General features: G+C 38.8%; 1 protein-coding gene across 11 annotated transcripts in view; it reads left to right on the forward strand.

The window, feature by feature from the left end:
* Positions 1-14,628, forward strand: part of msi2b (musashi RNA-binding protein 2b) — a 277,421-nt gene that overhangs the window by 255,097 nt on the left and 7,696 nt on the right. For 6 of the 11 annotated variants that reach the window (XM_059514191.1, XM_059514189.1, XM_059514190.1 and 3 more), the window contains 2 exons: positions 8,223-8,402; positions 14,321-14,475. The exons of 2 other annotated variants lie outside the window; for them this stretch is intronic. In XM_059514191.1, the coding sequence (XP_059370174.1) occupies positions 8,223-8,402; positions 14,321-14,475 (335 nt within the window). The remainder of the gene's footprint in view (positions 1-8,222; positions 8,403-14,320; positions 14,476-14,628) is intronic. 3 more of the 11 variants (XM_059514194.1, XM_059514195.1, XM_059514196.1) reach the window with 1 other exon arrangement.

Here is a 14,628-nt window from a genome sequence, read left to right on the forward strand (position 1 = left end):
TCACTCTTATGTCCACGAAGTTACAATGTGTGGGTACTGAAGCTTCCAAAAGCTCCTTAAATGAATCATAAAATTGATGCAAAATTGAATAAATAAATGTGCAGTGTTATGTTAGTATTATATATGTACCATTACTGTGTGTGTGTGCGTGCGTGCGTGCGTGCGTGCGTGCGTGCGTGTGTGTGTGTGTGTGTACTGTATGTGTGTATATATATATATATATATATATATATATATATATATATATATATATTAAATGTATGCATTTAGCAGACGCTTTTATCCAAAGCGACTTACAGTGCATTCAGGCTATCAATTTTAACCTATCATGTGTTCCCGGGGAATCGAACCCCCAACCTTGTGCTTGATAGCGCATTGCATATATATATATATATATATATTTTCATGACTATGAAAATTGTAGAGTCACACTGAAGGCATCAAGGGCTATTTGACCAAGAAGGAGAGTGATGGGGTGCTGCACCAGATGACCTGGCCTCCACAGTCACCGGACCTGAACCCAATCGAGATGGTTTAGGGGTGAGCTGGACCGCAGACAGAAGGCAAAAGGGCCAACAAGTGCTAAGCATCTCTCGGGGAACTCCTTCAAGACTGTTGGAAGACCATTTCAGGTGACTACCTCTTGAAGCTCATCAAGAGAATGCCAAGAGTGTGCAAAGCAGTAATCAAAGCAAAAGGTGGCTACTTTGAAGAACCTAGAATTACATATTTTCAGTTATTTCACACTTTTTTGTTATGTATATAATTCCATATATAATTCCACATGTGTTAATTCATAGTTTTGATGCCTTCAGTGTGAATCTACAATTTTCATGGTCATGAAAATAAAGAAAACTCTTTGAATGAGAAGGTGTGTCCAAACTTTTGGTCTGTACTGTATGTATGTATATATATGTGTGTGTGTGTGTGTGTGTGTGTGTGTGTGTGTGTGTGTGTGTGTGTGTGTGTGTGTGTGTGTGTGTGTGTGTGTGTGTGTGTGCGTGTGTGTGAACTGTATGTGTATATATATGTATGTTTCAAATGTTTTTCATCTGTTTATTTTTTTCTTTCAGCTTTGTTTCAATTAACAAAAAGTTTTTTTTTTTTTTTAGTTTTAATAGTTTTAGTTAATGATAATAATCCTGGATTTGTGTACAAATCATATATTTGAATTTTATATTTCCAATTAATCGTTGATCCAGTTCACAAAATGATTCATTCACAGTCCAGTCAAATCAAATTTGTGATCCTTTTATGGTGCTTTTCCAACCTTTTTAAAAGCGTAACCTCTCCAGATTTCCATTCACAATCATGAGGGTGAGTAAATGATGAAGTGTTGTTTTCAATAAACTAATCCTTTAACACTTGTCAATACTTCATTCTTTATTCCACCCACCTTAAGTATATTTTTTGTTCTCTCCTTTTTATTCCAGTCCTGTTCTCATTCTTTGCCATTTCTCTCTGCTTCTTTTTTTCTTGAACCTATATATGTTTCTGTTAGTTGACTGCATGCCTCGCTAGTGGTTCTGGTAGAAACTGTAGATCTAGATTTGAGTAGGTGTTCATGTCTATTAACTTGTATTTGGAAGGAATGCATTATGTCTATCGTCTTTTGTTTTCTGATGTCGAATTAAAAAAAATAATAATGCTATTTACATGTTTTGGATCGAAGTGCTTTTTCTCATTCATACCCCTTCAGCTTGAGGGGGAGGAGGTGTGTAAAACAATATCAGACTTATTGAGATCTCCTGCAGCATGTGTCAGAATGAACCGGGTGTTTATAGAATGACATTCTGGCAGTGCCGCCCCACTTCCTCTTAGCTCTTTGGCAAACGGAGAGAGATGACTCAAAGGAGATGCAGAAGTTATCTGACACTGCACATCTCGCAAAAGCACATCCTAGCACTGGAGACCTGACAACCTCAGCACCTCGGCTCACCTGGGCCGGGGACAAAGGGCCACTGGTGCCCTGGGGCGAGACATGTTCCTCCAACTTCTTTCAGGCTCTGCCATCCCTTCCCTCCCTCCATCTGTTCTTCTTTCCTTCTATACAGAGAGGTGAAAGTACGGCGTGTGTGTGCTTGCGTGTAAGTTAGAGAAGCGGGCGGCACAGAAAACCTGTGTCACTCTCCATTAGCTGCCGTGTCCTGACAGACAGGCCCCCGACTGCAGCTGTGTCTGCCTCGTTCGCTGGGGTGTCCGCAGGTGCAATCTAGGCCAGGCCGTCTCTACGGTGCCAGCCGCCCATGCTGCAAATATGAAACTCACTTCATACTTGTCTGTCACGCTCCTGATGAAGATAGATGTATGTTTTCACCATCTTGCGGCTAGCTGTCCGCTGCTTCACTACACTTATGCGCAATGGTGTGAGCTCTAGTCACAATATGTGTGTAAGTTTCTAAGATTTGTGAGCTTAAATGTTAAAACATTATCTGTAGACAATTTATGCCTTCCTCAGCTGGAAGGGACATGTTGTAATGATAATTACTCAAATATATGAGTAGAAAAGTCCATCTCTGAATGGAGAGTTATGCTTTGTGGAGGCAGCAATGAGCTATTGTAATTCTTTAAAGATGACATAGGTGGAAATGAGGTAGCTAATTGTGGATGTTTCGGAAGTTTCAAAGCTAATTCGGAGGCACATTTGACAAGTATATTGACACCTTGGTAGAGGATGTGTTGGAGAGGAAGAGTGCTACCAGCTTTATTCAAGTAGAGAGAGATTGAGAGACAGAGATAAAACATAATGTCTCCGAGTATGGAATTGCAGGGTCAGTGCTTTTTATAGAACCACAGTCTGTGTTTTTGTTCGAGAGTACGGATTCCCTCTCTGCGACTGACATTTCTGCCTGGAGTAGATGATTGTGTGAAACGCTATTTTCAAGGCAGGCCGCAGTCCTTGAGCTTTTTTTTTTTTTTAAGTGTTTGAAAGTCACATTGCGAAATGTCAGCTTTTCCATCGTCCCCCCATGAAAAGACTCTGTAAATGGGAATATTTCGCTAACATCAGCAGGCTAATTGTGGTAATAGACTGCTGACAGGTCAGGTGTGAGCCGTTCTGACTGCTCTGAGCCTGATCCAAGTGAAGAAAGAGTTTTTTTGTTACCCACCTTCTTCAGTAACGACTGACCATACAAGATGTTAAATTGCAATGCAAACACATTTTAGTTTTACTAAGACTTTTCTGCTGGACGAACAGAATTTTTTGACATTGTCTCCGTGAGACACGGAACTCATCTCAATTGAAGCATTTGTTTTTTTTACCAAAAGCCCTCAGTAAAGGTAGTCTACTTGATTTGGCTAAGTGAATTGCTCCTTAGATCTAAATGAAGCACAAAACAAGGGATTAGCAAACAAAAACATTATATTTTTTTCACTTCATTTGGTCTTTGTTTTGTTCTGTGAATATTTATTAATTTATTGCTTTTTATTTAGTTTGTTTTTGCTTTCTGCTTAGCATTTTGTTTCAGTTTGTGATTTTTTGTTTTGTTTTGTATTTTGTAGGTTTTGTTGTTTTTGCTCTTTTATTTAACATTTTGTTGAATTTTCTCTGCTTTTTGTTTGTTTTGATTAAATTGTTAAAAATTAAAAAAAATTCTACTTATTGCATGTTGTGTGTTTTTGTTGTGTTTTTTTTGTTACATATTTTTTTTATTTTGTTGGTGTACTGCACTGATATGACTATATATGACAACACCAGATGTTGACAGATAATATATGTCACAATGTTTTTCTGTGAGTAGCACTGCAAACATAGATGTATCTTATTCCTATCTAGTGCTTTAGCACTGTATTTTGCCTACAGCTTTCCAGATCAATACAAGCAGGCCTATGGATGATTTGTCCAAAAACATGTTAGCCAAGTAGATGTTCGTGTATGAGGGAAGATGCCTGAGGCACTGTTTTACCATCCTGAGGCATTCACAGTTTCTGTCCATTTTGACATACAAGGAGTAATTCAGGACAGAAAATCTCAGTTTGATACGAGATGTTTAACCAGAAAGGAGCCACTTTATTTTTATATTTATATATTACTGTCAAGGTCTTACTCCTTACTTGTGACTCCCTGACTGTTAAACTGACTGTATAATTAATTTAAAATAGTTCTTAATTAATTTTATTGAACTTATATTGACCACTGTCTTAATATTGCACTGGCTGTCGACTGATGCGGTCCTGAATTTAATACTACTAGAAAAAAGGACTATGCGCCACTGTGTTGATGCATGTAGCGGTGACAAATTGCCGCTCTCTGTTCATTAAACAGCTGATAAAAGGGCCTCTTATTTATGTATTTATGTATCAGTTTCTTGATGCTGCTCTGACAGATATTATGTATAATAGCACAAAGCTGAAGAAGTGTGTGTGTGTGTGTGTGTGGGTTGGGGGTGGAGGCATAAAAAGCAACCAGTGCTTTCATCTCAGCAACAGCTCTGAAGCACCCAGATGGGCCTCGTAATGGTGCGGTTGACAACCTTCCAGAGTGCATCCATTCTGAGCTCGCTTCCCACCCTGTTGGCCCCCCGTCCCTCCCCTTGCTGGGGGGTTCAGGCTCAGTACAGATGTTGCCCAGACAAAGGCACATCTGGATGACCTACTCCCAGCTGTTCAGACACGACCTCGGAGTGTGTTCACGGGTCTCTGTGCGGCTCACAGAGGCGGAATGATGAATAGACGAGGTGCTGTCGTACGCCCACGATGAACGAAAGCTTCACGTTTCTGTACGGCTATTCATCAAGTCTGGGGAAGTGAGTTTACGCATCTATCACCTGTCAACGATGTACGCGCTCCCCCCAAACCTGCCATTATAAAGTAATTAGATTTTTCTTTGAGCGAAGGGGAGAGGCCCGTGGTACACAACACAGTTTGGTATTTGTTTTTCTGGAAGGAGAAGAGAAGATATTAAGCTTTTTGTGTAGTTTGACTGTGGGGTTGCAGTTAAATAAAATGTTCGCAGTCCCTATTAATGAAAGGACACACACAGACGCGCACAAAACTCACACCCTGCATCCTCGCTTCATCCCAGAGTTATTCACAGAGGCATAAAACATTCAGAGTGCTATTCTCTGTCTGATTGGCAGCGTACAATACCACACACACATCACGGAGGAGCCATTATTGTAGCAACTTTTGATGTTTGAAAACGGCAGTGTTTAATTTAGCTCCACTTTTTTTCCCCTCACTTCCACTTGGTCAAAGTGAATCATTTGCATGCGCTCAGAGAGAGAATTAGCCAGCAAAGGTAATCAAGCAGCCCTATTCCACCAGATGGCTTTCTCTATAGACAGTAAATGAGCACTTTTTAACTGCGTTTTATTCCGTGTTTCTGCTTCAGATAGCACTGTCATTGGACGTGATCTACCTGGATAATAAACGTAATTTCTGCAGGCCGTTATTAGATAAGACCTTTCCTGCCACCACATTAAAATGAACAGCTTTTGAGGTCTAATTTTCTATGTCAATGCAAACAAAGAAACCAGGTGTGTTTGTTGTAGGTGCGTTAATGTTGTATTTGCGTCCCGCCGTTCCCACTCCACGAAATTAGGCGGAATATTTATGCAGATTGCGGCAGGACCCAGCCATTGTCGTGCACGGCGGGGCCGGAGAGCATTAGACAAAAAGGACGTCTCTGTGCCCCCTCTTTCTTGGCGGGGACGAGGCAGGACGTGCCGCACGTGCCTGTAAAAGGTCTTCATTTGTTTGTTGTTAAAGATCTAATTAGGAGGATGAGAGGAAACAGGATGGGATGGCAGCTTGTCTAATTAAGAGGCGCGTCCAGGGTTCCCTTTGAACCTCAAGGACGCCCATCTATTAGAGAGGCCCATAAAAAATGGATTCAGCCTTTTTTTGGTTGCTTTCCTTAAATTATAAAGATGTGCGCACTGGAGAAGGCTTTCCCCTCCTCTCCGGGAAGCCGAAACACTTGAAGATTCTGAGCATACCTTAGGCATTTCCTCTGTTTTTGCGCAGTTAGCGATCGAGAGCTTGAACATCAGGATGCATCCGTGATTTATTCACGTTTGGGAGTGCTGGTACTGGCAGGACGGGGATTTTCATGCTCGTTTCTGTTTACTGTTCATAAGCATCTTTCCAGTGATTGTGCCTATGAATTTCTACAGTCTGGTAGGCACTCTCTGAAACAGAATGCAAAAACAGGAATTGCAACATGCATTTTATTTAGCTTTTTCCTGGAAAAGCGCCTGAAAAGGTACAATAAATAGCCAAAAAATATGTTGCCTGCAAACACCACACCTGTATGTGCTTGCTGAACATTTCAAAAACTACATTCTTATAGACGTTGCTTTGGTTCACCTCATTCTACTTTTTATGTTAGTGTAAGGAGATTTCAGTTTGTAATATTAAGTTTATATAGTGTAAACAATATTTTATTTGACCAGTGCCTAATTAAACAAAATATTCTAACATTTTATGTATCAACATGAGAATGGTCCTTGTGAAAACCTAAGGCTGACTTGATTTGGTTTAATGATTTGTTGTAAAAGAGTATACTTAGTGTGACTTAAAAAAAAAAAACCTAGTTTATGAAAATATTTTTGTTTGAGATTCACACTGGTGACCACATACTTTAGGTCATGTAGTGCATAAGCAATAGCAAGACATCTCTGGGTCTTATAGATGTTTGGTGACCAAAAATGCAGCCATTGTTGTTTTTCCATTAGAGCAGACTCAAGGTTTGGGTGAGGTGAGCAGTCAGCAGACTAGCGGTGGATAATTAATGAGTGATTGGAGAAGGTCAGAGCAGTGCATCTACAGCCTGTGAGAGAATCAACTTTTCTTTCTCTTTTCTTTTATTTATATTTCTTTATTACTCCCTCAACTCTTCTTAAATGTAGGCTGGCATAGACCTCATTTGTTCTGCTGTGTATATCTGAGATCCTCTGAAACTAATTAAAGCAGAGGAAAAGGAAGAAGAATCGAAGGTGGTACCTCACCAAGGCTGCTCTAATAAGATGCTCTCTGCGCTGATAGTTTGGCTGATATAAAACTCTAGCAGGGGGACTATATTGATTATTTATAAACAGTTAGTGCAGGTACACTGGTGTTCTTTCCATCCCTCTCTTTAACACCTTCCCTCAAGTTCACAGTTCCGCGTCTGTAACAACAGCAGGCAGTGCAGGACGGGGTCAGCTTAATTACACCCCATCAGCTATGGATCATTTTCAGGTCTTCTCCTCAGCTACAAGGTTACATCTTCTCATAGAGAGTGACAGACTTGAGTTTAGTTATGTAATAGTTGTTTTTCATCAAATTTTGTTTGCAAGCAACATTTTGAGAATTAGCATATCATTTTATTTACATATTTATTTGTGTACAGTGGCCCCAAAAAATATTTAGATTCTACACTTTTAAATGTCTGAATCGTATTGCATTATGTATGAAATATCAAAGTCGCATCAAATATTTTTAAGTATTTAATTTGCTTTTATTTAAAAATAGATATTTTGATATCTATTGTAGTGACATTCATACATTTCTTTAATGTGACCTTACTATTCAAAAGGCCACTGTATGTAATATTTAAAAGCATGCTTTTATTCATAATTTGTTCAACAAACTGATACGCAAACACACATTTACTAACACAGAATTAAATATTCTTATATTTGTATATATTTTGACATATTAAAGAAATAGACCCACATTCCAAATCTCATAAAGAGGATGACATGATTCAACTCATGCTTTGTAGTTTGGTTAAAAGTGTTAACCGAATAACAAGAATACCAGACAGTAGTATTCTAGTTATTTTCCTGCTTGATGTATTTGTGAACGCTAAATCCAAATTAGCATTTCAAATAATGAGCGTTCCTTTCTCAGAACATCTATTAATGTCAGTAAATTATGTAATCATCAAACGTTTTTTTAAACCTTGACTTCTCTTTGCTTATCTGATCTGTAGCAGGTCAGTATCTCCATCTGCAGCAGACCCAAGAATTCAGAGCATTATAGTCTAAAGTGGTGGTCTTCACACACTCACTGTAACATTCACACACACAGTCACACTGAGGGGAATCAGCAAGGTGTGGCTTTACAAACTGACCATCTATTTTCCCAGTACACGCTACATTGTACAACCATGCAAGTCAGATATTAAGCATGGCCTCATAACATTACTATGCAAAGTCCTATTTCCCCCAATGATGGAGTCCCACCCCTCCTCCTCCTCCCTTCCTCCTCCTCCCCTGTACTGTATCTCCCAGGCTTCCCCGATTACGGTTTCTATTCCTCGCCAAGCGACCAACGGGGGCCCCCCTTCTCCTTTGCGGACTATGGCTCCCTGGGCCCCCAGGCGGCTCAGCTGCTGCAAAGCGAGCATGCCACATCAGCCTGCAACTCCCCTCTCCAGCACCTGGCCAGCCCGGATCAGTATAAGAGCCCAGGTGTGTACCCGTCTCTCCTTCATTCAATGATTGATTTGATTCATGCAGTTTATTCATCACCCTGCCATTCATTAAAACAAGAAAGAAAGAAAGAAAGAAGGGGAAAGCAGATGAGAAGGGAAAGCGAGGGATTTGTGCATCCTCGCAGTTTGCTGCATGTTGAATTGTGGTAGCATTGTCATTTCGCCCATGGATTTAAGGGAGTGTATATACATGGCCGCTAATGCATATGTACTGTCGAGATATATGCGATTTGGCTGCGGTCACAGTCCCTGTGCAATTAACCTGGAAATGCGACACATGCGTTGGTGCTTGCCAGTTAATATCTCCTGCAGTACATACTCAGACACGTATATACTGTATGTATTACACACCCATCAGCTCCATACCGCTCAACTGTCAGCCTGCTGGCATGTGATAAATGATATCCAAACATCCAACATCATGTACATGAGTATAAAATGACAAGCCATTTGTTGGTAGTTGATTGTATCGCTTAGTTGCCCCACTTGAACGAAGTATCACATATTGAGATGTATTGTTAATGCATCCCTTTTCTTTTTGTTCTGTATGCATTCTGTTTGTTCACACATATAGTGGCTCCACAATGTATTTAGATAGTTAGTTAGATGGATAGTTCACCCAGAAATTAAAAACTGTCATTTAGTCAACCTCATGTCTTAACAAACCTGTGGAATGCAAAAGAAGATATTAAGAAATGATATTAAGATATTAAGATAATACAAAATGACAAAACAAGTGACATCCATAAGACAGATAGGTCAAGCACACATTTCAAGGAAAATATTTAATAAAAAATATGTTTGTGAGGTTTTAAATGATAAAACACTAGATTCTACTTGAAGAGGCTTCAAGTATTTGGGTACTTTCTGGTCATCAAATGTTAGTGGAACAATTCCATAGAAATCTCAGATAAAGCAAGAAAAAAAAATCACCTTGGTTTGAGTTCAGGCGTTTTTAATTTGGCTTAAGTGTTCAAATACTTTTGTGGCCAGTGGATATAGAATTACAAAAACTATAAGTGAAAATGGAAAGAGTGTAGCATGAATGAAAAAAAAAATGTCTTGTTTTGACAGCACATTTAAAGGGAAGAATTTTGCTCTTCCCAAACTCTTGGCATTTTTTTTTTTTAATGATTCATGGTAGTGCACCACTGAACTGACGTTCAGCCTTCTTAAAACAGTAGTGCTCCACTTTATATTCAGTAGCCTGTAGTTCAAAGGAAGGCAGTCTTGAGATCTTGGCAATAAACAAGACATTTTAGAGAAAAAAAGAAAAATCGTGCCGTCAAGAGCCATAATTATGGCTAATAAACTGTCTTGCAGACATTGAGGCATGTGTGGATTAGGCCTCCACGCCAGCAACCAGACTGTTTCTGGTTAGCGAATGCCAAGGAATGTTGACAGTATTGGCAGTTGCCGATTATAATGTTCTCTACATTTCTTTCAACCACGTGAGCAATATACTTAACCTCCAAAATGTGTCCTGTCAGCAGCACTTTCCTTTTCTTTCTGTAAATGAAAATATAAATGATTGCAATGATCTTAGGCACATTACACATAATAGGAGATTTTAAAAATAAATCCATCATAGTTGGTAATGTGTATGAATTCGTTCGTTTCACAGCAGTATTGAGCTACAAAAACAATTTCCTGATTTGTTGATGAGCACATTCTCATTGATGCCTTCTGGAGATATAAAAGACAGCAATTTAACATGTCTTATTAGCGCTGGTCTATTGGGAGTACTGAAGCCAGTCATAGCTCAGGATGTGATGCTAACCAGGGCTGTCACTTACAGTGTTCTGGTTTCGCTCTCTTATTTTAGAAGCCTTTATTCGTGACAGGGGAAAAGCTGATTTGAGTGTGTAAGCTTTGTAATCCAGATCAGTACAAAATTGATTTCAAGATGAGAGTTAACACTTAGGAGAACTTATGAAATATGTAATTGTTTGTCTGACACCCTGCAGATGCCCTGAGGATTTATACTGTGCTTGCTCAATTCCTGAAATATTGACCACCGAAATCATTTTAATCCATATTTTTATTTTAGTTTTGTATTTCTTAGTTTTTTTGTTTTCCAGTAAACAACAACAAAAACTAAGATGGATATATCATACTCATTTATTTTCTTTAGCCTATGATGTTGCCTGAGAATATAGGGGTTTCTTAGTTTTTAATAGTTTATCTGCATGTTTTATCTTTATTTTATAAAATAAATATATAGCTTAATAATGTTTACAATTGTACAACATTTTGGTACAAAACTACTTCTTTTTAAATGTGCTTTATAATAAACATGAACTTAAAATTAATTTATCTTGAAAAGCAAAATCGTAAAGGTAAAGAAAATGTATTGTTGCTGTTGTTCAAAATCAATATACTGAATTGTGGTTGTTTTTTGGTCGTTATTATTATTGTAAGTTTTTTTTATTATTATTAATATGATTAAAATGAATCTCAATTGTATTGAGATTTATTCACATTTTAGTAATAATAAGTGTAATTCAGGATATAATACATTTAATTATTTACCCATTAGGTTCCAGGACTGTAATTATTATGTCAATATGTTGTCCCTTGCTAATTATGCATCATATTTTGCATCATAGTGGGCTAGCTGCTAACAGGTGGTACACTAGCAGCATTCACTTTCCCTCTCCACTCAGATCTAGCAGTGGATATACTGTACATGCTTTCCCATCATCCCTAGAAGTAGCTGACGTTATTTTGATAAGCTGACATTTAGAAGTGAGAGCTCTGACTGTAGAGCTGCTCACCTCTCCTGTTGTCTGTGTTCTCATTTGTGTGAAAAGCAGACGGATTGTGTGAGTCTGCCTCGTTCGGTTTACCCACGGTGGCATATTGCCCCCTATCTAACATATTTGCTCTCTTACATGAGCCCTCCAGCCTAATATTCCATTCATACAGATATCTTTTACCCTCCTGAGTTTTTTGGAGGCTGCTGCAGTAATAGACTCCCCCCTCAGTGGGCGCTGATCTGAAGGCCTCCGCCTGTGGAGGAACTTGATTTAATATTCACTTATTAATGGAAGTGTCATAGAGGGCCGCGCGTAGGAGAAAAATTAAGCATGGCACAACAAGGGGCCTCAAAGTTTCTGAGAGCATTCATTTAATTTAATTCATGCATTTGTTTTTATTTTCCTTAATTCGCCTCTCAACAGCAATGAATTGGAAGGTTCATCTGCAAATGACAGCAGCCATGGCTCAAGTGGTCTGATATAATTAGTCTAATTGTAATTTTTCCTCCAAAACCCCCAGCCCCTCCTTGCTCCTTTTGCACATTTGTCAGTATTTCTGCTTTGTGGATTTGTGTTTAGGTCCAGAGGTTCCAAACTTTGCAGCCAGGATCCCCAGGATCAGTGTTATCTTACTATTATTTATGTGCTGTAATATGTATGCCTTTTTTAATATTACTGTTAATATTATTATTTCAGCTTCAGATTTAGTTCAGGTTTAGTTTTTATTTATTTCTAGTTAGTATCTTAGTGCTTAAACTTGTTTCAGATAGTTACAAAATGTCTAGTTTGTTTTTTATTTTGAACATGTTTTTTTGTCAACTGAGAAATCTATCCTAACTTAAATATTCCTTTCTAACCATGAAACTCAAATTTACGACAACACATCATTTATCATATATTTGTTTTGTGTTTTTTAATGTTCGATCTAGAGACAACTAGGGCTGTCACTTTTAGTTCGAAAATCGATTGCACAATCGATCGGACAAACCAAAAAAAGTTTCGAAAATGAAAATAGGTAATCGATTTTAACCAAATATGTACACTATTCATTTTAAAATAATTAAACAATTAAAAAATATAGATGTAACAAAACTCACAAACAAGCATAAAAGAAAATAAAGAATTCCGAAAGTGCAGTATGCTTTGCGAAAGCTAGACAGAAAATAACAGCAATTTTACGCGCCTATAAGACCCAGTGACGTAGAAAGCGATCTCTCTGCATTCACACCAAACGCGAATAAAGCGTCTGGCGCAAATGATTTCAATGTTAAGTCAATGTAAAGATGCGTTTACGCGGGTCTGGAGGTCTCGCCGCGCGGTAGACACGAGTTCGCCTCATTCGCGCATCTAGTAACAGGAGATTCTGAGTTATGAAATGGACCATTGCAAGCTGACAGCGACCAGCTTTTGTGGTGGAAAATTAGCAGTAATACCCCCACCTTGCACAGCTGTACCTGAGTGTCCCTGGGACATCAGTGCGGTAGGTGCGCGTTTTCTTTTTGAACAGTTGTTTAAAAATGGATTGAATCATTATTTAAAATAATCTTGGAGATTTTTGAATTGCCTAAATCATAAATGCAGCCGGGTTGAAGCCTGCAGTGATGTTTTTCTTTTGTTATGGCAGCCATCCCCTCTGCATATATATTTTTTCGAGAATGTTGCACTCCTGTTGCTGTTTGTTATTCTGCACGAAACTTCATGCCAATAAATAAGAAATATTGCTGACTTGTGCGTTTCCAGCGCTCTCTTTACGTTCATCCTTTATTTGACGTTGAAAAAAAAAGACATGGAAAATCGATTTTACAATCGATTCAATGAACACTTATGTCTTAAAAATCGAAAATGATTTTTTCACAAAAGTGACAGCCCTAGAGACAACTTTATTAAATCTTTGATAAACTTTTTATTCCAAAAGTTATTTTTAATAAAGCATGTACATGGCAACATCTTTGATTAGAATTGCCCATGTCACTAAACTATCATTTTTACAATTTGAATTGAAATATATTTTATTGTGAATTTCTTTTCAAAATGACCCAGCAACATTTTATTTATTCACCACGGTCAAGTTTTACTTGCAATTTGTGCTTGGCGAGTGTTTCCCAGGCTTCATCTTCAACAGTTTCTGCTTTCAGACTTGAATTTAGCTTCAGCAAAAGTGGAGTCATGCTCGCAGTGGAGAGGAAACTCCATGATTCAGTCTTCAACGCGTTTTACCCAAGACACCCTCAGCAATTTCCTGGTTTCCAGGCGGCTGCTAGGCCTGATAGCCCCCTGACGTGAACTGCCAGATAATCACAACCATATATATATATATATATATATATATATATATATATATATATATATATATATATATATATATATATTTTTTTTTTTTTTTTTTTTTTTTTTAATTAAAAATTGAGGAGGAGGAGAGACTACTTCCTCAGTGACAGGTGTTGATTAGATATGGGGTGTTGTGGCAAAATCCCCCATGCAATTTTCAGAAAGGGACTGGAGAACCGGCAGTCAAATTTGAAGGAGGATGGGTGTAGAGTACTTGATATGAGATTGAGGGGAAAGGGAGTGTACGAGAGCAGAGACAGGGTGAGGTTAGGATAATCAAAGGAATCTGCAAGGCAGCCATTCATTCTCACTCACACTTTTAAACATCACAAATGCCCTCAGAGGTGTAAAAAAATTCATAGATCTCCATCACAAAGCTGTCCAGCTCACCAAAAACTTACCTGAGCAGCATGCATGCCATGTGAATGCTGGCGAGATGTGTCCGACACACTTAAGTGTTCTTTCATCTGCATGAATGATGAGATGTATTGCTGCAGTTGTCACTAGCTTGAAGGATAGCTGACTAGTTTGTATTATGCAGTGTGTGTGTGTTTATCTGCAAGAATTGATGACCAGCTTCCTTATTTTTAATTTCATTCCTTTTGGATGAACCATAAAGAAGACATTAGGCCTCTATTCCTGAAACACCTCAGGCAGTATAGGCATACACACACAACGTCCTGTCAAAATATGATGTTTTGTGCTTATAGTGCATGCTTGTGCTAAGCTTGTTAGTCATACTACACACCAGCACTCCTGACTAGCAACCCTGCTCACATCACTGTTGGCATGGCCGCTTCTCCGGCAGGCAACAACCCGCCCCGGCCTGGAGCCTTTCCTGGAGCCAGCAGTCCCGGGCCAGTGGCTGATCTGTACGGCCCCACCAGCCAGGACTCCGGTGTGGGCAACTACATTAGCGCTGCTAGTCCCCAGCCCGGCTCCGGCTTTGGACACAGCATTGCTGTAAGTACCTTATACACCTCCATCCCTGTTTCTTTGTTTTCTGCCACCTAATTCATTTACCACCTTGCCAGAGTTAGCGCTTTTAGACTCATGTAGCTGCTATTGTAGTTTTTATGGAGTGAATACTTTGCCATAGTTTGAGTGGGAAAAGTC

This window comes from Carassius carassius, chromosome 28 (genome assembly GCF_963082965.1).
Source record: "Carassius carassius chromosome 28, fCarCar2.1, whole genome shotgun sequence".
Classification (NCBI taxonomy): domain Eukaryota; kingdom Metazoa; phylum Chordata; class Actinopteri; order Cypriniformes; family Cyprinidae; genus Carassius; species Carassius carassius.